General features: G+C 48.3%; 2 protein-coding genes across 6 annotated transcripts; both read left to right on the top strand.

Annotated features, from left to right (window-relative positions):
- The first annotated feature begins 654 nt into the window (after positions 1 to 654).
- On the top strand, positions 655 to 3,111 carry Sdf2l1 (stromal cell derived factor 2 like 1). The gene is made up of 3 exons (XM_048452394.3): positions 655 to 899; positions 1,222 to 1,418; positions 2,495 to 3,111. Exons 1-3 carry the CDS (start codon positions 716 to 718, stop codon positions 2,774 to 2,776), a joined length of 663 nt encoding a protein of 220 aa, XP_048308351.2. The 5' UTR covers positions 655 to 715; the 3' UTR covers positions 2,777 to 3,111.
- A 4,499-nt stretch (positions 3,112 to 7,610) lies between these two features.
- On the top strand, positions 7,611 to 27,437 carry LOC125411926 (uncharacterized). 5 transcript variants are annotated; one of them, XM_087903256.1, is made up of 8 exons: positions 7,612 to 7,793; positions 9,352 to 9,538; positions 10,789 to 11,043; positions 11,260 to 11,383; positions 14,250 to 14,476; positions 15,012 to 15,082; positions 15,291 to 15,395; positions 27,125 to 27,437. In XM_087903256.1, exons 3-8 carry the CDS (start codon positions 10,822 to 10,824, stop codon positions 27,378 to 27,380), a joined length of 1,005 nt encoding a protein of 334 aa, XP_087759382.1. In that variant the 5' UTR covers positions 7,612 to 7,793; positions 9,352 to 9,538; positions 10,789 to 10,821; the 3' UTR covers positions 27,381 to 27,437. The 5 variants fall into 5 exon arrangements, with proteins under 5 accessions (XP_087759383.1, XP_087759382.1, XP_048308356.3 ...); XM_087903257.1 differs by lacking the exon at positions 9,352 to 9,538 and having other exon boundaries at positions 7,611 to 7,793; positions 11,284 to 11,383; XM_048452399.3 differs by lacking the exon at positions 9,352 to 9,538.
- Positions 27,438 to 27,721: the final 284 nt, after the last annotated feature.

Raw genomic sequence — 27,721 nt, 5'->3', positions numbered from 1 at the left:
GTGCTGGGATTAAAGGTGTGCGTGCGCCATCTTGTCTCTCTCTGTCCCTATCTCTATCCATTCTGCCCCCAGCTGTCTTCTGCTGACCCATCCAGCAACCTTGGTATTCTGCCACCGAATCTCTCAAGTAACTGCGTGGTCAAAGGAATTCAGAAACCCTGGAATCCAGGAGCTGACACGACTCAGTGACAGTTGGATTAACTCCTAGGACCAGGAGATTTCAGTAACTTCGAAATCTGTCCGCTTTGTGACCACAAAAATCTAGTGATTCACAAGTTTCTGCAGCTTTACGCCCAGGATCTGAGTGGAGAGACATACGACCAAAGTCCAGGGGTCCAGGGTCAAAGGGGTTCCTGAACCGACGTCTGAAAGGTTTAAGACAGGGGCAAAGTGACTACAGGCAACTAACCTTGCAGAGAGCGCCACTTAGAGGCCTCTCGGAGCTAGTCGCAGCCACCGCCGCTCTCTGGATTTTGATTGGCGGGTCCTCGGAAGCGTGGACCAATTAAAACCCTTCTGGTGTCTCCAGCCCCCTCCCAACTACCTCCTTGGCTAGTGGGACCGCTCCACAACGATCCAATAGCAGTGCAGGAGGAGCGCGCGCGCGCGCGAAGACGATTGGCTGCTGCTAGAGGGCGCTGTCAGAGCCGGATTGGCCGGGGTTGAGGACGGAAGCGCAGAGGTCCGGAGCGGCTGGAACCCGCCGGCTGTCGCGATGCGTGGCGCGAGCCGTGGCGGGGTAGCGGGGAAGCTACTGGCGTTGCTGCTAGTGCTCTCGGTGAGGAGCGGTGACGCGTCCAAGGCCAGCGCCGGGCTCGTGACCTGCGGGTCCGTGCTGAAGCTGCTGAACACCCACCACAAAGTGCGGCTGCACTCACACGACATCAAATACGGATCCGGTGCGCGAGAGTGGTGACTGGGACCGCCAGGGGGGCGGAGGGTTAGAGACCAGGTGGTCCTAGTGGGGTCTGTGGGCTGTCAAGAAGCAGGGTAGTTGCGACTCTAGACTCGCTTTTCAGGGTCATGAGAGGCAAGCCCGGGGGATTGAGGATGTGGAGGGTCCACTGGGACTTGGGGGTCCGGCGGGGGATTGGGCTGCAGTAAGCCCTTGGGGTGCCTGTCATTAGTGGGGACTGTGGGAGAGGAACTTTTTAGGGTTCAAGGCGAGGATCCGGAGATCTGCCATTGACAGAGACCACGGGGTGGGCTGTCCCTCTTCAGGCAGCGGCCAACAGTCGGTAACCGGCGTGGAGGCGTCTGACGATGCCAATAGTTATTGGCGGATTCGCGGCGGCTCCGAGGGCGGGTGCCCGCGCGGGCTCCCAGTGCGTTGTGGGCAAGCAGTGCGGCTCACGCACGTGCTCACCGGCAAGAACCTGCACACGCACCACTTCCCGTCGCCTCTATCCAACAACCAGGCAAGCCCCTCTCCTAACCCCGCCGAAGCTGCGCGGGCAGAAACCCTAGCGATAGCGGGAGCGATGTAGGGGAGGGGCCCGAAAGGGGACTCAGTCTTCAGCTGCTGTCAAATGGGAGTTTTCTATTCAGAAGTTTACGAAGCTCTCGCTCTGTGTCCTGTCCCTAGGAACTTTCACAGCAGACTTAGAAAGACTGAGAGAAGTCAGTGCAATTAGCTCCTATTTGAATACAAGAGGGACTGACACCGCAGATAAGTAGTAGGGCGCTGAAGGGAGGAGGAACTCAGGCTGGGGCTGAAAGAGACTAGGAGCTTCCCCCAGCCCTTTCCCTCTGTGGAAGAGCTCCCTCTAAAGCGTGGGGGTCCCTGTGCCTTGTCTGGGAGGGGCATGAGAAGGAACTAACAGTGCTTTGGGAAAGTTTCTGGGGGATATATTGGTGATAGGGAGCTTGGCCACTAGTCTGGGAGCTTGGGGGATTTGCCTTCATTAAGTTAGCCCAGTAGGCACTACATAGACTGATACAAGAGGTTCTATGTGCTGGGCAGTGGTGGTGCCTGCCTTTAGTCCCAGCACTCGGGAGACAGAGGTAGGCGGATTCCTCAGTTCTAGGACAGCCTTGTCTACAGAGTGAGTTCCAGGACAGCCAGGGCTACACAGAGAAATCCTATCTCAAAAAACAAGAACAACAAAAAAAAAAAAAAAAAAAAAAGAGGCTCTGTGCATCTAAAGAAGCCTTCAATGGAATGGAAATCTTTGGTTTTTGAGACCAGCTCTCTGTAGAGAGCTACATGTAGATAGCCCTGGCTGTCCTGGAACTCACTCTGAAGATCAGGCAGGCCTCAAACACCCAGAGATCTGCCTGCCTCTGCCTCCTGAGTGCTGGATTTAAAAGGCGTGTGCCACACCATACCCAGCTAGAGTGGGACTCTTGCTGTCCCCTTTCACAGCTGTGGATGCTGAAGGTCAGGGAAAGGATCCGAGGCCCAGGATACTAGGTGCTAGTATTACTGCTAGCCATGCAGCTCAGGGGACTCTGCGCCCTCCGTGTGACTGTCCTCCATACTTTCCACTCTCAGGAGGTGAGTGCTTTCGGGGAAGACGGTGAGGGTGACGACCTGGACCTGTGGACAGTACGATGTTCCGGGCAACATTGGGAGCGTGAGGCCAGCGTGCGTTTTCAGCATGTGGGCACCTCTGTGTTCCTGTCGGTCACTGGTGAGCAGTACGGTAACCCCATTCGTGGGCAGCACGAGGTGCACGGCATGTCTAGCGCCAATGCTCACAACACATGGAAGGCCATGGAAGGCATCTTCATCAAACCTGGAGCAGATCTCTCTACGGGTCATGATGAACTCTGAGAGCTGATGGGGGAAGGGAGGAAGGGGGGTTGGGTAGGGATTCTGCGGGGCCACTTTGTGTAAGACTTTGTTTGCAGGGCCCTCAAGTGCCTTTATGATTAAAGAATGTTGGTTTGTGATTATATTGTTGTAACCCCAGCGATGATCTGGAGGTACCAGTCATGTCTGTCTAAGTTACCATCTCAGTCTCACCTGTCTCTAGGTACTTGTCTCTGTTCAAACTTTTTTTTTTTAATGAGATAGTCTTGCTATGAGCCCTGGCTGGCCTGAAATTCACAGAGATCCACCTGCCTCTGCCTCCTGAGTGCTGGGATTAAAGGCGTGTGCTACCACAACTGGCCCCAAACTGTTTATAAAATCATTTTTTATTACTTGTGTGAGTGCATGTGCTGTGTGTGTGCTGTTACCCGTGCCCCACTGCATGCATGGAAGTCAGACACCAACTCTGTCCAGTTGATTCTCGTCTTCTACCTTTATGTTGGTTCCAGAGATCAAACTCAGGTTGCCAGGATTGTGTAGCACACGCTTTGACTGCAAAGCTATCTCAATGGCCCCAAACCCTTTTTTGATGCATTATAATGATGTCCATGCATTATAATGCTGCCCTGAACAGTCATCTCACCTGTCTACCCTAAAGTGACCTCCTAGCAATGGACTTCAGTTCCCAGGACTTGAACTTAGAGGCAACTTTTCTATTGAGGGACATTGGCCCCGGGGTCCCTGCCATCTGGGATGGAGCTCAAGCTCTCTAGTCTTCTCATTCTTTGCTCTCAGGACCCCACTCTTCTGGTGGTTGTGGCAGTCTTGAGATTTTTGCACTCCTTTAATCCCAGTACTTGGGATTAAACTCCCAACTTGAACTCTGTGAGTTCAAGGCCAGCCTGATCTACAAAGGGAGTTCTGGGACAGCCAGAGCTACACACACACACACACACACACACACAGAGAGAGAGAGAGAGAGAGAGATTTATCTTTGACCGAGGGCCAGTTGCAGATATTGGAGAGTAATAACTCAGGCTCCCACTCTCTCTCCCCAGGGACCTAAAGAGAGGAAAGAACTAAGGCTGAAGAGATGGCTCGGGGGTTAAGAGCACGATCTGCCCTTTCGGAGAACCGGCACCCATGTTGTGTCAGGTGGCTCACAACCTCACAACCTGTAGCTCCAGTTTTCAGGGGGTTTCTCACGCCTCTCACCTATGTGGGCACTTGCAGACATGTTCACAAACTCAGACACACGTAATTTTAAAACAGAGTGAGAAGAATACCTCCAAAGATCTTAAGGGAAGACAACTCCAAAAACAAAACAAAACCAAAAACCGTGTATAGAACTCTGAGGAGGTACAATGTGGGCAGTCAGGGTACTAGAATTTAAAGGCACAGATGGAGAGCTGGGGAGTTGAGTTGTGAACTGGTTGGAAGTGGTGGGCAGTTGGTACTTGGTGTGCATGAGCTATGGGTAGAGCACTTGTTAGCATGGACAAGGCATGGGGCCCATTCCCAGCACCAAGGCATGGGGCCCATTCCCAGCACCAAAATTAGATGGAATAGTGCGCACAATGCAGTGTGCAGTTTAAATAAGTAAGTAAAAGAAAATCCAAGCCGAAGAAAGAAGGGCCCACATTAGCAGGCTCTCTAGTGGCATGTGTGTGTGGCCCTGGGCTTGGCTGTGTAGGTCATAAGAACTTCAGGGAACTACCAAGGATGGAAAGTGTAGATTTCCTGAGAGCCAGAAAAAGTCCCAAGAGACTGGGATGACAGTTGACTCGAAGAGACTTGGAATAGGGTGGAGAGAGCAGAAAGCACATGGATTTGAGAAATCTTTATTTTTGGTTTCTCGATACAGGGTTTCTCTGTGTATCTTGGACTGTCCTGGAACTCACTTTGTAAATCAGGCTGGTCTCAAACTCACAGAGATCCACCTGCTTCTGCATCCCTGAGTGCTGGGATTAAAGGCATGTGCCACCACTGCCCAGCTAACTGTCTTTATTAAAGTGTGTGGGTGAGACAAAAGCTGTCGTCAATTGAGTCCTAAGCGGACGGGGGTTATGTCTTGGGCCATTACTCCCCTGCCCTTGTGAGACTCTTGTCTTCCCACTGACAAACTTTTGTTTTGAGACAGGGTCTTTCTTTGTGACTCTGGCTAGTTTATAACTCATAGAGATCCACCTGCCTCTGCCTCCCGGGTGCTGGAATTAAAGGTGTGCGCCACCATGCAGCCAAACTTTTAAATGTTATCTTTTAATTGTGTGTGTGTGTGTGTGTGTGTGTGTGTGTGTGTGTGTGTATAAATGTTCACATGAGTGTAGTGCCCTCAGGTCAGAAGAGGGTGTTGGATCCTCTGGATCTGGGGCTACAGGTGGTTGTGAGCCATCTAGGATGGGTGCTGGGAACCTTGTTCAGGCCCAATTTTAACAGCTCTGCAAGAGCAGTACTCACTTTTAACAGCTAAGCCATCTCTCCAGACCCAAAACTCTGGAACTCCATCGAGACGTCTCCATTCCTCTCCATCTCTTGAGATCAAGAGGATTTGGACGGAAGGAGATGATTAGGAGAGGATTCCAGTAAATGGTGGGCAGAGCTGTGAGACTGAGCAAGCGGGAGAGAAAGGTGCATTGTGGGGCCCTGGTCCACCCTAGTACTCAGTTTCATTGGGGAGTCTCACTATCATATCACCTGAGAGGAAGGAGCCAGGATATGCACCTGCCAAAGTAGTCTCTCATTGACTGGGGGCGGCCGACTGGGGGCGAGCAATTGCTCAAGTAGCACTTGTTACTTTGTGTACTGGCTAAGGGCTCCACCCGCCAGAAAACCCCACATAGTATCACAGGTGGGCTGTTTTTCTGAGAGCCACGATTGCGGTGGAACATGCCAGCATTGCTCCACCCTGTACCTGTAAGGGGGTACTCTTCCTGTCCACCTAGGCACGGAGGGAGGCATTGGAATGCTGGTTGGGGAGGAGCTCACGTGCACAGCAGGTAGGGATCTTGGGTAACCAATATGCTTCTGGCTTCTGCAGCAGAAGAGCTGCTTCCATGCAGAATGCAGAACATGACCAAACCTAAAAGCGACAGTAGCAGCAGCAGCAAAACACTTAATTTTAAAATCTATCGATTTATTTATTTACTTTTCTCGAGGCAGGGTTCCTCTGTAGCTTTGGAGCTTGCCCTGAAACTAGCTCTTGTGGACCAGGCTGGCCTTGAACTCTGCCTCCTAAGTGCTGGGATTAAAGGCATGCGCCACCACCGCCTGGCTATTTTCATTTTTATTATATGTGTGGGTGTTTTGTCTGCAGAAACCAGAAAAGGGCATCAAACCCCTAAAACTGGAGCTACAGATGGTTGTGAGACAGCTTGTGGGTGCTGGGAATTGAACCTGGGTCCTTTGGGAGAGCAGTCAGCCGTCTTAACCACTGGGCCATCTCTCCAGAGTGGCCTACCCTTAGATAGTAGCTCAGGCTGGTCAGGCTGGTCTTGGTCTTGAACTTCTGATTCTCTTCTCTCCACTCTCCAAATGCTGGGATTTCTGGGTGTTTTGCTTTGCATCAGTATGGAGAGGCAAAGTATGGTGGCCTATGACTACAGAGACCCAGGAGGATTACCATAAACCTAAGGCTAGCCTTGAGAATTCAGTGAGTTCTCAGCCAGCCCCAATGACACAGGATAGGCCTTGTCTCCAAAACCAACAGCATTTTTCCCCCAAAGAAGATAAGACACTGTTGGGACTGAAGAGATTATGGCTCAGCAGTTAGGAGCATTGGCTGCTCTTCCACAGGACCTGGACTCCATTTCCAACATCCACATGGTGGCTTACAACCATCTATAATTCCAAGTTTCAGAGGATTGAATACCTTCTGGCCTCCCTGAACACCAGGCACACATAAATAAGTAGCACACAGACATGCAGGCAGAATACCCACACACATAAATTTAAAATAAACTGGGCAACATACGTTCCTCAAGATTGAAAGCCAACTCTTGTTTCTAAAAACATCTTCTCAGGGGGCTGGAGAGATGGCTCAGCCTTTAAGAGCACCGGCTGCTCTTCCAGAGGTCCTGAGTTCAATTCCCAGCACCCACATGGTGGCTCATGACCATCTACAACGGGATCTGATGCCCTCTTCTGACACGCAGGTGTACATGCGGAGTACTCGTACATAAAATTAAATAGAGTTAAAAAAAATTTCTCCCAGCCATTGAACTGGAGTAAAACATGAGAAGGCACAGATGCCAGTTGTAAAAGCACGTTTCTCCCATCCTCAACACACACCCGAGTAGAGCTCTCCCGGTTCTGTGTGCTAGGTGATGTGTAAACTTTGCCACTTAGCAGCAAAGGGGTTTCCAATCCCAACCACATCAGATCATTTCCTTCCTTTACATATACCAGGGCCTCTTCAGCCCAGCTGGGGGTTCCCTCATGGGGCCCTCTGAAAAGTTGGAAAGAAAGAGGGAAGGCCACAGTCTTCAGGTGACTGTCCCATCCTAAAGGAACTTAAGGGCCCATTCAATCGCTGGCGTGGCCAGTGGCGCAGGCCCTTTCCTGGGATCTTAGCACCCTACTTTATCTGGTGAGCTGTGTGGCGAACGTGGACGCGCCCTCACGAGTATCACAACAATTCTTACAGAGAAGCAAGCTGGGAAAAGGCGGGCAGAGCTCCTTTCCATAAGTTATGAATGAGAAAGTGTTTGTAGAACTCATTGTCAAAACGGCGGAGCAAAAACTTGGGCGCCTAGCCAATCGGAACCCGGAGGCTATTTTGAAATCGTTCCAGCAGCAGCCAATAGGTGTGCAGGAGGCGAAGCTTGGTGTTGGCGCAAGCCAATGAGGCTGGCGCTGTGCCTTGCTTGAGCCCTGGGGCTCGGCCCTTGGGACTGTCAGAAGGTTAAAGATGGAGCCCACCGGCGAGAGGGTGCCACGAGGTGCGGGGTTGTCCGAGTAGGACAGGGTTGTCGACAACCAGGATCTCCTTCCACTAACCTTCGCTTTGTCGCCACCATGGGAACAAGGGGTGTCTGTCCATGTGAGTAGTTGGTCTGAGGTGGGGGATGCGGTGAGGGTAGGGGCCCTCCCGGCAGGGAACTCCAGATGGCTTGAAGCCCTCGTTCTCCTCCTCCTGGCGGAAGAATCTGTTAGGGTGGAATGCAGGACTCATACTGGGGGAACGGATCAACGACCAGGTCTGTAACTCCAAGGGCCTCACCTGCTAGGAGTGAGCCACCCCTCTTATTCTAGAAGGAGCTCCAGGCTGAAACGGTACGAGGTAACCCCACTGTGCTCCCCCTGGGGCTGAGCGCTGATTCTCCTCCTTTGTATGTGAGCCCCCTCGGATGCTTGCCCTTAAGTTCTCTCTTGGGAGTGTCTTTCACCAGAAAAGAACCATGTTGGGGAAAGTTTGGGTGCTCTGAAGTTCCTAAGACCCAGAGGACTGGTCCCGGCTGGAATCCCTTCTGTGCTCCAAGTCTTGGACAGAGGTCCCACCCACCTATGGTGCTTGAACTTCTAGCCTTGTACACAATGAGGGTGATGGATTGTCTGCTGGCTGCAGGTGCTCTGACTAGGTTGCACTACTGTGCTCTGAGAAGCAGTGCAATGATATTGTCAAAGCATCTGGGACCAGCCTTGTAGAACACTTCTTCACTACAACCCTCCCCCCCTTCCCTGACCGGGCCTCTCAGGCCTGCAGGCCTTTCTTTCCCCCTGCTCATTTTACTCTGTTCTCCATGGAAACTTGAGATTCTAGCCAGGCCTGTGTCTCTGGGGTCAGAGGGCACCTTTGACCCAGGCAGAGGCTCCGCCCAGGTAGGCCTGCCTTCTAGGTCTAAGATCCCACCCCACCCCCACCGGAGAGGACAACAGGCTGGCTGGACACTCTTTCCCTGTTGCACTACTGTGGGCCACTGGGGAGCAGTGCAATGACGAAAGGGCGTCTGTCAGGCCCTGCCCAACACCCACGCTACTCTCACTCCCTCGCTGAGAAGCCTGAGGGACCCAAAGGGAGGGCTTGGATTCCTGGGGCAAGGTTGGATGAGACTCCCTAGCTGAGAGAATAAGGCTGATTCTGGGGATCATACTCCAAGGCTGAAACCAGTACAAAGATGAGATCCCAGATTTGGAAAGGCTCTGGTTTCAAGCTCTTGACTCCCCAGGTTAAGATTAGGGAGTCCATGCTAGGTGTGGTGGCTCATGTCTGGAGGCTGAGGCAAGAAGATTGCTTCAGTTTTGAGGCTAGCCTGGTCTATTTATGTAATGCTGTCTCAAGAACCAATAAATAAAAATTCTGGGCTCCAGGAGCTTGAGGAGAAACAGATGTTCACCTCTTTGTATGGAAATGGTTTCTGTGCCTTTCTCAGCTTTGGCTGCACCGGGAAGAACAGCACTCAGCCTTCCTGAGTGCCTGAAGATAACAAGGTGAAGAGAGACTATTCTGAGTGGTGTTTGGGAGGAGACATGAGAAGGCGCACACCAGGGCCATTATGTTGGGTCTCGGGGCTTATCAGGATGCCTAGGATGGATGAATAGACTTGGCATAGGGAGCCTGCAGAGGATGCCTGCTCACCATGCTGCTTGCTCTTTTACAGGAGGGTATGTCCTGAATAGGAGGGACAGTGAGGTGTCCAGCATGCCTGCTTTCCAGGCAGGGCTAGAGCTGAACTTTTAAGGAAGCCTTTCCCGGAATTTGCTTGGTACTTACTTTTACCAACAAGACCCAGTGAGAAGCTGGGTGTGGAGGCCCATGCCTTTGAACCCAGCACTGGGAAGACATGGGTAGATGGATCTTTGTGAATTTGAAGACAAGACTATTTACATCTCAAATTTCAGGACAGCCAGAGTTACATGGTGAGGCTGTTTTAATGCCCTTCCCTCAAAAAAAAAAAAAAAATCCAGTGTTAGTTGGTCAGGCCCATCTCCTTGAAAGGAGGCCCAGACTTCAAGACTGGCTTTTGGGGAATAGCCTTCACCCTGGCTTGACAATCCTACTCTAGCTGTCCACGTCCTGGTGCCCGTAGGGGAACTGCTGTTACATATATGGGTCTCAGGCCTGATGGAGGGAGGGCTTTGATCATGAAGAAGTAGCTGGCATCCATCTTCCCTAGTGGCCATGGTGGATGCACACCAGCAACTTTTCATGCAAGCATGAAAGCATCCTTTCTGAGATGCCCCTGAGTCCTTACTTGTACATATCTTGGGTGTGGGCCTGGCGCTTAAGGGAGGGCTGGACCTCGGAGGTTTTAGGTTGGCTGTCAAGAGGCAGGTGAATAAAACGTTCAGAAATGTAGCACAGGGGCTAGGAGGACAGAACAGGAGGGCATCAAGATAAAGCAAAATGGTCTTGAATCTGGGCATGCTGTCATACACCTTTAATCCCATCATTCGGGAGGCAGAGACAAGCAGAAGTTGAGATCAGCCTGGTCTACAATAGTTTCCCCGTATAACCAGAACTACACAAAAACACAAACAACAAAAAGAGAAGTGGTCATGAAGAAGAGATCAGGACGTGATCCGGAGAGGAACGTGTGTAAACGCTGCAGAGTAGTACAGGAAACTGAGAGGGTGCAAAAGCCAATGTTAAAGCGTTTGAGGGCAGAAGGAAGTCCTTTTGGATATTGTCTCGGTGAACTGGAAGCCAGATTCAATTGCCAGAGCAGACTGGTATGGCGGGGTCGGGAGGGAACAAAAAACTGGGAGAGCACCGCGGCTCAGAAGAGCAAAATCCCCAAGGTACTTCCTGGGTGATCAGGAGGCTTGGGGAGGGAGAGCACACCAGTGCGCATGCCTGGAAAGGTGGGCATTGTCACGTGTACTGGCGCTGGCCCCGCCCCCTGATTCTAGGGTAGATTGGGAAGGGGGCGGGTAGTCTGGGGAACTGGAGTCTGCACTGCGGCTGTTGGGAGGGTGGGTACATCCTGCAGTCACTGCCCCAGTGGGCTCTTGTCACCTTTCGGTACCTCGGTCCTAGCCCTTGGGAGGGTCCCTTTGCCCCAGGAGCTCTGCCCTGACTGCTGCTCCGCCCCCAGGCAGCAGCAGCCCACCACCAGTAGTCCCTCTCGATGGAAGTCCTGGACGAGTATGACAACGAAATCCCCCAGAGTGTGACCTTCTGCCAACTCATCTCCGAGGACGACTTCGAGAGGCAAGCAGCGACCTACACAGAGCGCGCGCTGCGCCGCCTCTTCCGCTGCTTGGACCGCAACCCAGCGCTGGCGGAGAGGGTCGTTCGCAAGGGCAAGCAGACTGAGATGGAACAGCGTGGGTTCCTCTCCGGCCTCTGGGTGCGGAAGGCCCCCACCTCCACCTGCTGTTTCTTAGGGAGGATCTTTGAGGGTGGGGTTTTGGCTTAGGAATGGATGGGGAGGTCAGCTAACAGGATATGTGGATGCTTGGGGCAGCCGAAAGGGTCTGTTTTGAAGCCAAGGATGCCAAGCCTGGGATAAAGCAGGCAAGCGACTCGCTTCTGGCTTCTCGCCTTTCCGCAATCGCTATTGCAGGCGAAGTTTGTCTGTGCTGTCCAGGGGGAACTGAACCATTGCAACAGCATGGGTGCCCTGGAGATGCATCAGCGCCTGGAGCAGCTGAAGTGGCGCATCCACCGTGTACACGTGTATTCCCGGGGTGAGGATCAACTACTGAAGGTGTGAGCCCTTGGTAATCTGAGCCCAGGGCAGCCGTTCCCATTTCAATTCCCATCAACATGGCAGTATATATGAGGCTCAGGTTGGTGACATCTGAAGTGCCCACCTCTCCTCTCCAGGTTTCACTTACCCCTCTCGGATCATGTTTAGTGAAGAGCAGGAAGGAGGACCGGGGACAGAAAGGAAGAAAAACCACCACACCTGGCTCTAAAACAAAGTATTATTGTTGTATGTGTCTATGTACACACATGAGTATGTGTGTAAGGCACACATGTAGAGGTCAGAGGTTAACTTGCAGGTGTCAGCTCTTCCACTGTAGCATCTGGAGATCAAATTCAGGTTGTCAGACTTACATAGCAAGTACTCTTACCCAGTGAACCATCTTGCTGGCCCCTTTCTCTTTCTCTTTCTTTTCTTTTCTTTCTTTCTTTATTATTTTTTAGACAGGGTCTCTCTCTCTGTAGCTCTGGCTAGCTCTGGAACTAACTCATTGTGTAGACCAGCCCTGCCTGGAACTAAAGATGGACACCAGCACATCTGGCTTTCTGCTCTCCTCCTCCATCTTTGTATTTGGACACAAGGTCTCTCACTGAACCTGAAGCTCATTGATTTGGGTAGGCTGACTGGCCAGCGAGCTTCAGGCATCTGTCTGTATCTACCCCCAGAGTGCTGGGATTACAGCTCTGTGCTGCCCTACCCTACCCTGCCCTGTGTTTTCTGTAGGCAGTGGGAATCTGAACTCAGATCTTTCTTTCTTTCTTTCTTTCTTTCTTTCTTTCTTTCTTTCTTTCTTTCTTTCTTTCTTATTTTTTTTCATCTTTTTTGAGACAGGGTTTCATTTGTAGCCTTGGCTGTCCTGGAGCTCACTCTGTAGACCAGGTTGGCCTTGAACTCAGAGATCTGCCTGCCTCTGCCTCCTGAGTGCTGGAATTAAAAGTATGCACCATCAGGCTTTTAACTCATATCTTATGCTTCTGATGTAGGTACTTTACCAGCTGAGTCAGTTCCTTAGTCCCCTTTGTTATTTCTTTCTTTTTCTTTCTTTTGTATTCTTTCGAGACAGGGTTTCTCTGTAGCTTTGGAGCCTGTCCTGGAACTAGCTATTGTAGACCAGGCTGGTCTCGAACTCACAGTGATCCACCTGCCTCTGCCTCTCGAGTGCTGGGATTAAAGGCATGTGCCACCACCACCCAGCCTATTATTTCTCTATTAACATTTATTTTAAAAATTTAAGCATTTTTAAATGCATTACGTGTGTGTGTGTGCACGTGCGCTCGCACGCATGTGCATATGCACATATCCCATGTACTTGTACAGCTATCTGTAGAAGCCACAAGAGGGCATTGGATTCCCTACAGCTGGAGTTTCTGGTTGTTGTGAGCCACCTGACTTGAGTGTTGGGATCTGAACGCAGGTCTTCTGCAAGGGCAATGAGTGCTCTTAACCACTGGGCCATCTCTCCAGCCTTTCTGTTACATTTATTTAGTGTGTGTGTGTGCACGCACACGCACTTTCCATAGTGTGTATGTGGGTGGATGAGGACAACTTGCAAGGATTTAATTCTCTCTACCACAACTCAGGTTATCAGGCTTGGTGGCAAGCACCTTTCCTTGCTGAGCCAGCTTGTTGGCAGGGCCTCACATATCCCTGACTGACCTTAAACTTGATATGTAGCTGAGATTAACTTTGAACTCCGGATCCCCTAGCCTCTATTTCCTGATTTCTGGGATTACAGGCCTACACCACCATATCCAGCTAATGAACTCTTCTGATGTGCTGTCTGAGGTGCGCTTTAACACTCAGATGCATTCTGGAGGCTCATTCAGTGCTATCCATAGCCCTGAGTAGGACTTGGCTCAGGCTCCTTCCAGTTATTCCACCCTGCCAAGACCTCACTATGGGTTTCCTTTTCCATCCCCACATGCCTCTGAGGCCTGGGTGTAGGCTGAGGGCTCACTGTCTGTGGCCTGGCCATCTTTGCTGCTGTTGGCAAACCCACAAGCCTTGCCTGGGGAGGCAGCAGGTTACCCTACAGGGCCTGGTTCATTCTAACATTTCCTTTGTACCCGTAGTCAGGTGGTGGTAGTGCACGCCTTTAATCCCAGCATTCAGGAGATAGAGGCAAGCAGATCTCTGTGAGTTTGAAACTAGCATAGTTCTAAGACAGGATCCAAAACTACAGAAAAATCCTGTCTCTAAACAACCCCGAGTGCTGGGATTAAAAGCATGTGCCACCACCACCCAGCCTATTATTTCTCTATTATCCCCCCCGAAAAAAAACAAAAAACAAAATTGTACCTTTAAAGTTAGACATCTTGGCATGGATTCTGCCTAGATACAGTTATGTGCCTAAACGTAGTCAGATAGGGTATCTGACTCTGTCTGTAAGAGACGTAAGTAGGACAAATATATGGCTCTATTAGAATACTTTTGCCTAGCACACGCAGTTGTGAGTTTAATCCCAAGAACCACGAAAACTGTGTTTATATAATCCCAGCAACCTGGAGGTCGGAGGTAGGAATATCACAAGTTTAGGGTGACTGTCAGCTGCTGTTATAGGCCAGCCTCGGGTATGCTAGAGCCTGTCGGGGGGTGGGGGGTGGTGGAGGCAGATGGAGAGAGAAAGAGAGAGATTGAATTTGGATCCTTTCTCTAAGATGTTGGGTGGCTGGTGAGCTAATGTCTGCTGGTACCGGTCAGTGCTGCCTCTGAGTTTTGTCCCAGGATTTTCTGAAAGGCCCGGAAAGGCTTTTCCTTTGCTAGAGAGATAGATATATGACCCTTGTGTCACTGTGTTTGGGTCCTATTGCCCAGGGGGTCAGTTCTCACTACACCATTTGATGCAGGTGCCAAGAAGAGGAGGAGGAGGAGGAAGCTGAAACCAAAGAGAGCAGATCCTGTCATCTTCCGAGACCAGCCAACCTCCCCATGCCTGCCACCAGCTCCATTGCCGCCGCCATTGCCACCGCCACCGCTACCCGTGACCACCATGGCCTCTGTAGTGGCTGCGTCACCTTCTGTCTACACTATGCCCAGGGTCTTTGGCCCCTTTCCTCCACTGTCTGGCAAGCCGGTCAGTGGGAACATGCTCTAGTCCAGTGCTAGGAGGGTGGCTTCTCCGGGCTTGCCCACAGCAGTGGTTCTCAGATCTCTGCAGAAGGGGGCCTCTCTCAGACAGGCTTTGGGTATGCACTAGCAGCAGGTCAAACAGATAAGTGGGGGCTTCCCTAGCTGAGGGCCACTACAGAGGTAAATGGCACAAAGTTCCACCTCCTGTCCTCTATGAGCCAGCAACCCAGGACTTGGGATGTCCCCAAGAATAGGAGGAAAACCACAGGCTTGCCTCACATCTTATCTGTATCCCTGCCTCTCAGGGTGTTATCCCTCCTCTGCCCCCGTCTGCATCTTTGGGCTGCTGTTTATCCCATGTCTCTCAGTTCAGGTGCCCCTTCTCCAGCAGCCCTCTTCTTCCCGGTAACCCTTGCCTTGGGGGTAGGGCTTCCTCAGTTCCCCACCACCATCTTCTTGTTTCCTGTGCAAGGACTGCTTTTCTGTGTGGGAAAGTGCAGTTTCCACTCTGTCCTGAGATTTTTCTTTGTTTCTTGTAGATGGAGAAACTGGATATTTCCAGGTCTGAAGTGAAATTAAACTGGAATAGCCTTTCATCAACTTCTAAGAGGTGGAAAAGCCTTTGGGAGGGGGGCATCATGAGTGCCAGACTGGATGGTTATTTTGTCTCAACCTCTCAATTCTCACAATTTTGGGTGGTGATTGTGCTTATTTCCGAGAGTGTGGACTGATGGGCCCCTTGGACCTGTGTTACAGAGAAGCAGGCTGATGCTGTGGTGGGCCCAATGCCAACACCCCATTTCTTTCCTATCTTGCAGCCACATGGTCGACCTGACCCCCTTGGTCCTCAACCCTGGAGGCTTCCATTTCTCCTATTTGGCAGGAAACAGTGCACACAAGCTGCATTGCCCTGGCTTCCCGTGGTGAGTGTTTGCATTGCACCTTTCCACCTGGACCCCTGGGCTCTGTTCCAGTGTCAAGAACACTGCCTCTCACAGACCCTGTGACCCGGACCCCCTGATTCTGTTCCAGTGCCGGGGTCCTGCCTCTCACAGGCACTGTGATAGTGTGCTCAAGAGCAGAAGTTCCTGATATTCCTTCCACTCCTAGAACCTCACATGTAATCAGTGTTTGCAATGGTAGACAACATCAGTGATTGGCCAAACCCAGGCCTAGTTGAAAGGAAGCAGCTAAGGGGTTGTCTTGGAATCATATTGCAAAGCAGGGTTCACCAAATGTGGATTGTTAAAAGCCACTTGTAGAGCTAGAGCTGTAGCTTGTAATCACAGGAGGTGGAGGCAGAAGGATCAAAAATTCAAGGTCATTTCTGCCTTTATGGTCAGTGTAAGGTCAGCCTCTGCTGCGTGAGACCTTGTCTCAAGGGGGAAGAATTCTTTGTGTTCTGCCTATACTCCTGACAGCCACTGGGGTGTGTGTGTGTGTGTGTGTGTGTGTGTGTGTGTGTGTATGCATTGTATGTATGTATTGCTTTTGATCTGTGCACATGTGTATGGAGGCCAGAAGTGAATATGAAGGCTCTTCCTCTGTCACTCTCTACCTTTTATTTTTATTATTGATATGGGGTTTGTCACAGAATCTGGAACTTAATAGTCTGATGAGACTGGCTAGTCAGTGAGCTCCAGGCATCTGCCTGTCACTGTTGCCCAGCTCTAGAACAGCAGGAGTGCAGTGCTGTGCCTGGGCTTTTATGTGGGTGCCGAAGCTATGAAGTCAGGTCTCATACCGCTGGGGCAGGCACAGAGCCGTCTGTCTAGTCTAAATCACCCAGCCTTTCACTGTCTTCATAGTCTTGGCTTTCTTTCTTTCTTTCTTTCTTTCTTTCTTTCTTTTTTTTTCTTTTTCTTTTTTTTCTTTTGAGACAGGGTTTTACTGTGTAGCCCTGGATGTTCTGGAATTTGCTCTGTAGACCAGATTGGCCTTTAACTCAGAAACTCACTTGCCTCTGCCTCCTGAGTGCTAGGATTAAAGGTGTGCACCACCACCACCCAGCATTACAATTTTGCCCTTTTGAAGGTGCTATGTCTATCATCTGTGTGAATGTACATACATGTGTATGTATACACACACTTGTGCATGCACACAGAGGCCAGAAAAGGATGGAGGGTGTGCGTCTCTATCACTCTCTGCCTGTTCCTTTGAGGCACGGTCTCTCCCTGAATCTGAGGCTCCTGTTTTGGCTAAGTGGAAAGGCAGCGAGTCCCAGCAGTCTTGACTGTCCTCCCCACAACCTTGGGGCTTGTTGGCGTTCTACTGAGTCCATGTTTTTAGTTTTGTAAGATTGGCCAACCATCTATCAGAGTAAAGGGGACCACTTTTTTTACATCCCCAGAAGTAATAAATGAGTTCATATTATTTTTCCTATATTTTTGCATATTTATTTTGTGTGTTGGGGGGTACATGTATGTGGAAGTCAAAGGTCAACTTGCAAGGAGGCAATTTTCCTTTTACCTGGGGATTGTATTTCCGACTGGGTGGAGGCCTCCAGTCAGCACCCAGGATATGCAAAAACAGCCGCGACAGCTTAGGAGAAAGTCCTGTCTATCTGAGGGTTATGCTTGTTCTGTCTGAGGGGTAAAGAAGGTAACCTGGGGAAAAAAGGAACAAGCACACGCTCTCCTAATTGTAACCTTCTCTTTTTTTTTTTTTTTAAAGATTTTATTTATTATGTATACAATACAGTGTGCTGCCTCCATGTATGCCTGCAGGCCAGAAGAGGGCACCAGATCTCATTGTAGATGGTTGTGAGCCACCATGTGGTTGCTGGGAATTGAACTCAGGACCCCTAGAAGAACAGTCAACATCCTTAACCTCTGAGCCATCTCTCCAGCCCCCAATCTTCTCTTTTAAATAACTTTTTTTTTTTTTTTGAGACAGAACTAGCTCTTGTAGACTATGTTGGCCTCGAACTCTCAGAGATCCGCCTGCCTCTGCCTCCCAAGTGCTGGGATTAAAGGTGTGCACCACCACCACCTGGCTTTGTTAATTTTCTGCCGTTGTGATAAACACCGTGACCAAGGCAACTTCTCAAAGCAAAGGTTTATTTGGGACTCATGGCTCCAGAGGGACAGGGGTCCATCACCATTACGACAGGCAGGATGGCAGCAGATTGGCAGATATGGCGTGGGAGCAGCAGTTGAGAGCTCAGATCTTCATTGCTCTGGGGATGGTGGAACCCACCCCTGTGACAAACAGTTCCAACATCTGGGGATCCAGTATTTGAACACATGAGCCTCTGGGCTCATCCGTACCACCACAATTGCCTCAGCGGGTAAAGGCACTTAACTGCCCAGCCTGGGTGACCTTGAATTTGATCCCTGAGAAAGGAGATCATAGTGGAAGGAGAGCCTGATTCTGCAAGCTGTCCTCTGATCGCCACACGCATGCCTGGCACACTTGCACACACTAAAATTCTTTAGAGACTCTGCGAATGGTCGGTGTTAAAATACGCCATCGACTTCCCTCCTGCAGAGCCTCTAACAAAACTGGGCTGTCTCCAGCTGCGTCCCCCCCCCCATGACATGAAGGTTGGGAAAGCAGAATCTATCATGGTGTGTAGCCAGGTGGACTTGGAGGGGTTTGTGCTCTGAGACCTAACGTCCGTGTGAGACTGTCTAACCTGTCAGCGGGCTCAGTGTTCCTTCCGTGTGGGCTGTGTCAGCAGCAGAACTAAGCATGCTTTCCTTACAGAGGGGCAGAAAATTGTGAGCATGGTAAAGTCACAATCACAGGGTCAGAAAATGAAATAAATGTGAGACTTTTAAAAGTGATAAAAATCAAGGCTTGTTCTGGGGAGGGAATTCAATTTTATGGATTTATTTGTTTTTGGAGATGGCAGCTTCACTGTGTAGCTCTGACTGGCCTGATACTTGCGATAGAGACCAGGCTGTCCCAGAACTCATAGAGGTCTGCCTGCCTCTGCCTCCCAAGTGCTTGGGATTAAAAGTATGTGCTGCCGTACTTGGGTATTCAGTGGACTTTTATATGTTCATAATTGTGTGATTTTTAGAACATTTTTATTATCTTAGACGATAGTAAGGATGGTGCTAGCACATGTGTTACCAGTCCACAGAAAGTGAAGCAAGGGGAGAAAGAGAGAAAGGGGAGAGGAAAAGGAAGTGGGGGGAGGGACATAAGCACATCATGGCAATTCTATAAATCATTTCTTCACGAAGGGAGAACATATTTGCAGATCATTGGTACAGTGTTTATAAATGGCCAGAAAAAAAAATTGGTCATCATCCTCTGTCATTAGAAAATTGCTTTAAAACTACAACGAAACTACACATTCCATCAGCTCAGGAGCTGCAATTAAGCAAAAATGATATGTTAAGGTCAAAACTGGTTGTGATAGTCAATTGTAGCTTACATACTGTCTAAACTGATCTTACTTGAATTTATCATCTTCTGTCTCAACCTCCTTAATAGTGGAGTTAGAGGTGTGCTCCACTGGGCTTTGCTCAGATGGTTGGTCTGTCGACTTCCTCGAACTGAGATACTTAGACTAGGAAAACATGCATCTGGGTTTGTCTGTGACAGGGTTTCTATAGGGGACTGGTACTTGAGGGCTCTAATCAGTGACTTAATCCAATGCTGGAGCCCAAACCGGAGTGACTGTTAGAAAGTAGAGAAACTGTGGAAGATAAGTAAGTCTACATGGAGGTAGAGGGTCTCAGGGACATGTCCCTGTGCCTAGCTCTCGGCAGCTTCCTGGATGAAGTGAACAGGTTTTTCTCCAATTTCCTTGTGCTGTGATGTTTCTGCTTTGCTCTGAGTCTAAAAGTCATGGAATTAACATATTATGGACTAAAGCCTCTAAAATTATAAGTCAAAATAAGCTTCCCCCTTTTATTTTGAGATAGGGTCTCATTAGGTAGCCCTGGCTCGCCTGGAATTCACAGAGATCTGCCTGCCTCTGCCTCCCAAGTGCTAAGATTAAAGGCAAATTTTTCCCTTCTTTGAATAACTTCTCTCAGGTTTTTGTCACAGTACAAAAAGCCTAACATGGGTGGCAATGTAAAATAGTAGATCCACTTGTGAGAATCGGCTTGGCAGTTCCTCAGTTGTTAAGCATTTGCATAGCTCGTTAATTCCACTTGTGTGTGCGGGTATCCTCAGAAGGCCTGAGGACAGGGACTGAATCAGGGACTTGCGTGGCTGTGTCCTCACGCCATCATTCACAACATACACCCCTGGAAATGAGCTCCCTGAGTCCGAGATGAGTCAACAAAACGTTCTGTACTAATTCCATAGAGGATTACCAACCATCCTACAATTCATGGACAAACTGTGGAAGTCCATGAAGTGAAGGATCAAATATGCGAGGAAAAATACTAAGCTGGCAGTGGTGGCACACAGTTTTAATCCCAGCACTTGGGAAGCAGAGGCAGGCAGATTTCTGTTAATGCAAGGCCAGCTTGGTCTACAAAGCAAGTTCAAGGACAGTCAGAGATATACAGAAAAACCCGTCTCAAAAACCCAAAGGAGAGAAAAAGAAAAAAGAAAAAAAGAAAATACTATATGACTAGACATATCTTGACTGGGTTAATTCAGAAGTAGTGGTTGGGGGGGGGCTTGGAGAGGGAGGTAAGAAGTTACTTATGGGTAGGTACAGAGTTTCTGCTTTGAGTGACATTCTAGAAAGGGTTGCAGGTTTTCTGAATGTGATACCTCTCAATTGTATGATGAAAATGGTTCAAAAGTGTTCTGGTGGGGCTGGAGAGATGGCTCAGAGGTTAAGAGTTAAGACTGCTCTTCCAGAGGTCCTGAGTTCAATTCCCAGCAACCACATGGTGGCTCACAACCATCTGTAATGAGATCTGATGCCCTCTTCTGGCCTGTAGGCATTCATAGAGGCTGAATACTGTGTACGTAAATAAATAAATATCTTAAAAAAAAGTTTAAAAAAAAAAGTGTTCTGGTGGTGTGTGTATTCAGTGGTAGAGTGTGTGCCAGGCATGCATGAATCCCCAGCATTCTAAAATAAATTCGGGGACTTGGAAGACAGACATAAAAGCACATAGTAGCACACATTTGTAATCTCAGTGCTGGGGTGGAGGTAGGAAGATCCAGGGAGTCGGCTGGCCATGTCTAGTTGAACCAGAGAGTTCCAGGTTCAGTGAAGAGACCCTGTTAAAAAATAATAATAATAATAAATTAAAAAAATAATAAAAAAAAGGACAGCGATTGAAAAGACAGTAGACAACTGGGCAGTGGTGGTTCATGCCTTTAATCCCCGCACCCAGGAGGCAGAGGCAGGCATTCAAGGTCAGCCTGATCTATAGAGCAAGTTTCAGGACAAGCTCCAAGGCTACACAGAAAAAAAGAGCTCACCAGTTCACACCTGTAATTCCAGCACACTTGGGAGGCCGAGGCAGGTAGATTGCTGTGAGTCAAAACTAGCCTAAGCTAAAGCTAGCCTGAGCTACAGAGGGAGACTTAGTAGCCATGTATGGTGCCACACACCTTTAATCCCAGCATCAGGAAGCAGACACAGATGGATCTCTGTGAGTTTGGAGGCAGTCTAGTCTACAGGACAGCCAGGACTACATAGATAGAACCTGTCTAAAAACACAAAAAACAACGAGAAAGTAAGTAAAACTTGGAGCATTCCTTAGTTGCCGCTCCCAGCACTGCCCTACTTCCCTGATTCCTTATGAATCACTTACTCTGGCCTCAAATGTGGCCTTTTGTGTCTGTCTGACTTATGGCCATGTTTTCAAAAGTTCATGCGTCCTGCCCGTGGTGCTTCACTCCTGTTTGCTGGTTCAGTAATAGTCCTTAGTATTATTATTTTTGTGTGCATGTTGTGTGTGCACATGTGCAGAGGGTAGAGGTGGCACTCGGATTTCTTGATCACGATTCACATTTTCCTTTTAAACGGTTTTTATTTTGTGAATATAAGTGTTTGCCTGCTTGCGCGTCTGTGCACCATGTGTGTGCCTGGTGTCCCAGGACGTCAGAAGAGGATGTTGGAGCCCAGGAATTAGTTATAGATGGTTGTAAGCCACCATGCAGGTGCTGGAAACTGAACCCTGGCCCTCTGTGAGGGCACTGAGCCATATCTCTAGACCTTTCATTTATTTTTGAGATAAGGTCTCTCACTGAACCTGGGGCTTGCTTGACTGGTTGTGAACCTGGGAAGTGTCACATGGACACTGCTATGCCCAACCCTTGGATGGGTGCTGGGCATAAGAACTTCAGTCCCCATGCTTGCAGAGCCAGCATTTTACCAACTGAAAGACTCCCCAGCTCCTGCTCTTACATTATTGTGTATCAGCTATAAGGATCTGAGTTAGTCTTTGGACTACTAGGAATAATGACATGATGAAAGATTTGGGAGGAGTTTTAGTGAGGTCACAGTTTTTACTTTTCTTGAGTAGACATCTAGATCATATGGTAAATTTGATGTATATATAACATATTATGTATATTATATACATATGTATGTACACACATGTCTATACATTTTTTACAGTGTTGGTGATGGAGCCCAGGACCTCATACATGCTCGGCAAGTACTCTACCACTGACCTCCATCCAGGATCCTACTGTTTTGAGAAACTGCCAAACTCTACAAGTAGCCTCATACAGTCTCACTAGTGATACACTGAGGGTTCATTTTTACCATAAGCTAGGAACACTTATTACCATTCAAACATTCACATGTATTTATTGTGTGTGTATGTGCACTATAGTGTCACTGTGGCATGCATGTGAAAGTCAGAGGACAGCTTGCAAGGAATTGGCTGTCTCCTTGTCATAGGTGAGCTCAGGGAATTAAACAGGTCATTAGGTTTAAAAGAAAAGTGCTTTACCCGCTTGCTGACTCTGCTATACTGATTATCTAGCTCTTGTTGTCTTGTTTTGTTTTACCAAGACAGGGTTTCTCTGTGTAGCCCTGGCTGTCTTAGAACTCACTCTGTAGACCAGGCTGGCCTTGAACTCAGGATCTGGCCTGCTTCTGCCTCCCAAGTGCTGGAATTAAAGGCATGCCCCATTGCCCAGGTTTTTCTCCTCTCTCTTTCTTTTCTTTCTTTTTTTTCTTTCTTCATTTCCTTTCTTTTGAGACAAGGCCTTGCTGTGTAGCCCTGGCTGGACTGAAATTTGCTAGGTAGACCAGACTGGACTCGAATTATCATTCCTTCTGACCCTGCCGGCAAGTGCTAGGACGGTCAGTCTGCATTACCACGCTTAGCGTGGCTTTATTCATTGTTTTGTTTGCTTGAGACGGTCATTTTTTCTCTGGTAGCCTGGAACTCAGTATGTAAATCATGTTGGCCTTGAATTCAGAGACCCACCTCTTCCTCACTGAGTACTGGTGTCAAAGGGGTACGCACCACGGCACCACGTCCATCTTTTCCTAACTTTTGCACTAGGGATCAGGCTTAGGGTCTACTAGGCCAGTGCTTGCCACCAAGCCTGAGGACCTGAGCTTGATTCCCATGCTGGAAGGAGAGAACTACCTCCAGGCTGTCCTCCAGCCTCTACAAGTGCAGTGTAGTGCATGCAAATTACAAGAAATCCCTGCGATAAAGTACAAAACAGCCTTTGAGCTGCTGCTCACACTGTGCTGCCCAGCTAATCTTGACCATCTAGGCTTAAGCAGTCTCACCATCTCAGCCTCCTAGGCAGCTGCCTCAGGAGCAGCATCTCCTTACCCAGCAGCCCCACTGGGTGTGAGCAGATCTCACTGTGGTTCTGATTTACTTTTCATGATGACCAATGATGGTCAATCATTTCCCCGAACTTACAGCTGATTCGTACGTATTTGGGCAATGCGTATTTGGTTTCTTTGCCTATTTCTAATTGTTTTTTAAAATTTATTTGTATTTTATGTTCATTGGTGTTTCGCCTGCATGTTATGTGTGAGGGTGTTGGATTACCTGGAACAGGAGTTACAAACAGTTGTGAGCTACCATGTAGGTTCTGGGAATTGAACCTAGGCCCTCTGGAGTAGCAGCCAGTGCTCTTAACTGATGAGCCATCTCTCTAACCTCCAGCCTCTCTTTTTTAAAGATTTATTTATTTATTACATATTTAGTGTTTTGCCTGCATGTATGCTTGCATGGCAGAAGAGGGAGCCAGATCTCATAGATGGTTGTGAGCCACCATGTGGGTGCTGAGAATTGAACTCAGGGCCTCTGGAAGAGCAGCCAGTGCTCCTTTTTTTTTTTTAATGATTTATTTAACTTTATTTCATGTGCGTTGGTGTGAAGGTGTCAGATTCCCTGGGACTGGAGTTGCAGACAGTTGTGAGCTGCCATGTGGGTGCTGGGAATTGAACCTAGATCCTCTAAAAAAGGAGCCAGTGCTTTTAAACTCTGAACTATCTCTCCAACCCTCTAGCCCCTGTTTGTCTAAGTATTAGGTGTTTCCCTCCATTGATTAAAAAATGATTTATTGATTTGTTTATTTATTTTTGGTTTTTTGAGACAAGGTTTCTTTTTTTAATATTTATTTATTTATTATGTATACAATATTCTGTCTACATGTATGCTTGCAGGCCAGAAGAGGACACCAGACCTCATTACAGATGGTTGTGAGCCACCATGTGGTTGCTGAGCCATCTCTCCAGCCCCTCGAGACAAGGTTTCTTTGTGTATCTTTGGCTGTCCTGGAACTTACTTTGTAGACTAGGCTTGCCTTGAACTTCAGAGATTCACCTGCCTGCTGCCTCCCAAGTATGGATGGTTGTGAGCTACCATGTGGTTGCTGGGAATTGAATTCAGGTCCTCTGGAAGAGCAGCCAGTGCTCTTTTTTTTTTAATTTTATGATTTATTTATCTTTTATTTTATGTGCATTGGTGTGAAAGTGTCAGGTCCTCTGGACCAGATTTTCAGACAGTTGTGTGCTGCCATGTGGGTGCTGGGAATTGAACCCGGGTCCTCTGGAAGAGCAGTCAGTGCTCTTAACCGCTGAGCCATTTCTCCAGCCCCTAGCAGTCAGTGCTCTTAACCTCTGAGCTATCTCTCCTGCCCCTTGTTATTATTTTTGAGACAGGGTTTCTCTGTGTAGTTCTGACTGTCCTGGAACTCACTCTGTAGACCAGGCTGGCCTTAAACACACAGAGATCCATCTACCTCTGGTATGCTGGAGTTAAAGGCATTGGTTTTTTTGTTTTGTTTTGAGACAGGGTTTCTCTGTAGTTTTATAGTCTGTCCTGGAACTCACTTGATTGACCAGGCTGGCCTTGAACTGTTGTAATTAGGAGCAGTGGGCCGCTTTCCGCCGCCCGGCTAGCTTTTCCCGAAATAATTACACAGAAACTGTATTCATTTAAACACTGCCTGGCCCATTAGTTCTAGCCTCTTATTGGCTAACTTTCACATCTTGATTAACCCATTTTTAATAATCTGTGTAATACCAAGAGACTGTGGCTTAATGGCAAGATTCTAACCTACGTCCGTCTTGGGCTGGAGAATCATGGTGTCTGCCTGCCTCTGCTTTCTTTCTCCCACAATTCTGTTCTGTCTTCCTATGTTCTGACCTATCAGGCCTACCTATGTTCTGACCTATCAGGCCAAGCAGTTTTCTTTATTAATTAACCAATGAAAGCAGCAGATAGATAGAAGACCCTCCTACATCATTGAACTCTTGGAGGCACACCTGTCTCTGCCTCCTTAGTGCTAGGATTAAAGGCCTGAGAAACCACTGCCCACCAGCAAAGGTTCTTTTGTGTACAGGGCTTGTGTATGCTAAATGAGTGACCTACTACAGAACTCACTTGGCTTCTGAGTCAAGTGACTCAGGATCCTAAGTGACTTAGGATCTCACTAAGTTAATCAGTCTGATCTTGAATTTGTGACCTTCCTGCCCCAGCCTTTCTAGATGTAGGATTATATACTCCCAGAGAGGGTTCTTATAAACTTTATAACTTATAACTTTTCTCTTAGGCTCATCGAGAAAGACAATGTCTGTAAAACTTTATGGTAGTATCAGGTAAAAAGAGGAAATATGGCTGAGCGGTGGTGGTGCATGCTTTTAATCCCAGCACTCAGGAGGCAGAGGCAGGTGGATCTCTGTGAGTTCGAGGCCAGCCTCATCTACAAGAGCTAGTTCCAGGACAGGCTACAAAGCCACAGAGAAACCTTGTCTCAAAAAATAAACAAACAAGGGGCTGGAGAGATGGCTCAGCGGTTAAGAACACTGACTGCTCTTCCAGAGGACCTGGGTTCAATTCCCAGCACCCATATGGCAGCTCACAACTGTCTGAAAATCCAGTTCCAGGGGATCTGACACTTTCACACCAATGCACATAAAATAAAAGATAAATAAATCATAAAAAAACAAACAAACAAGCAAAAAAGAGGAAATGTGGCTGAGCACAGTGGCACGCACCTTTAGTCCTAGCTCTGGGGCATCAGTGGCAGACAGATCTCTAAGTTTGAAGCCAGCCTGGGTTCTACATGGTGAGTTTCAAGTCAGCCAGGGTAACACAGTGAGACCTTGTCTTAAAAGCAAACCAAAACAGTAACCAAAATCTAAACCAAAAGAAAAAAGCACTACTACCACCACCACCAAAAAAAAAACCACAGAGAGAAATATGAACCTAGGCATGATAATTCTTGTCTTAATTCCTGTCTTGATGGACAGGCAGAAATACTGCTAGAAGTTTGTCATCAGCTTGCTCAAGAATAAAAGTTCTAGGAATCCAGGCCAACCAAGGCTATGAGAGCTATTATAAATAAACTACATAAATAAATATATATATTTTTATATAAGCAATATATTTTATATTATAAAATATGCATTCATGTTATGGAATATTGTATGGCTATTCAAATTATGCAGAAATAGTTGTGTGACTTTTCTGGGATGATGTGTGAGCAAATTCCTGTTCCTCTTAGACAACGTGCTGAGAAAGGTCAAAGACATGATTCTACCCACGTTTAGCTTGGTGAACTTGCGTTTATGGTTGTTACTTTAGGAGTGAGAGCCACTCAAGTCAGGTGCGCCATTGGAAAGCTCCCCCTGATGTGATGAGGCCTCGTGGAAGTGGTGCTGGACTTCCTTCTCCAGCTTGAGAGTCTCTTCCCCTTAGCAAAGTTCACTGCTTGTATACCCTTGCAACTTTTTTGTTAGTTTTTGGAATTCATTGGGTTTTATGATTTTTCTCTCCAGGAGGAAATGTTTCAATCTAGAGGAAATTGCTACAAACCTGTATTCTCTTCACAAAATGGTGTCCAAGTGGAAGTGTTAGGGAGCAATGGATCTGATCAAAGGGTTTGAAAGGATGAGTAGGCAGCCCCTGGGAGGCTGAGGCAGGAGGATTGCTGCACGTTCAAGACCAGTCTAGATTACATAGTTTGAAGCCACCCAGTCTCCCAAACAAAACAATATGGCCATTGGGACATTTTCACTCCTTTAAACAGCTGCGGGACAGCCTGGTTTGCATTGTGTTCCTCTCGGTGTCCTTCACAGGCATTTAGATGTGTTTTGGGTTTTCTACAATCGCAAACAATGCTTTAACGTACAACACTGAACAGAGTGCGGTGTTTCATGGGTGAGGTTTCTAGAAGAAAAAATATCTTGGGAGACACCCTGTAGCTGTGATGTTATTGCATGTATGTCTGGCAGCCCTCTGTGCTAGTTTCCTACTTCATGGGCATGTATTGGCCATCTCCCATGCAGGACAGCAGCAGCCTGTAGTGAGCCCTCCAGTACCAATGAGACTACATCGCCTGTTGTGAAAGCTTCCATCTTTACTCCGCCTGTCCTACTCAAGTTCCAACCTGTGCCCAGACCTAAAGACGATTCAGAGAAGTTCCAGCCTGTGCCCAGACCTAAAGACGATTCAGAGAAGTTCCAGCCTGTGCCCAGACCTAAAGACGATTCAGAGAATGACCCTGGCAGTGCAGAGTCCATTCCTGCCAAGAAGAACGAGTAACCTCTTCCTTACAGACCATGTCCCAGGAATGAATAAAATTCCTACAGAGGTGCATTATAGGTGGAGTGTCTCTGTGTCTTAGCAACCGCTCCCAAATAACCATTCAGAGACTTATTATAAATCCTCAGCCGATAGCTCAGGCTGGTTACTAGCTAACTGTTACATTTTAAATTAACCCATATATCTTATCTACCTTCTGTCGTGTGTCTGTACCTTCTTTCAATACAGCATGTTCATCTTGATTCTCTCTGTGTCTCCTGAGATTCTGCCCTTCTTCCTCCCAGCATCCTGTCTGGCTGTCTTGCCTATACCTCCTGCCTAACTACTGGTCAGTCAGCTCT

The sequence above is a fragment of the Myodes glareolus genome, chromosome 2 (assembly GCF_982192425.1).
Source record: "Myodes glareolus chromosome 2, mMyoGla1.1, whole genome shotgun sequence".
In the NCBI taxonomy this organism is placed as follows: Eukaryota; Metazoa; Chordata; class Mammalia; order Rodentia; family Cricetidae; genus Myodes; species Myodes glareolus.
This window is presented reverse-complemented; position numbering and strand designations above follow the sequence as displayed.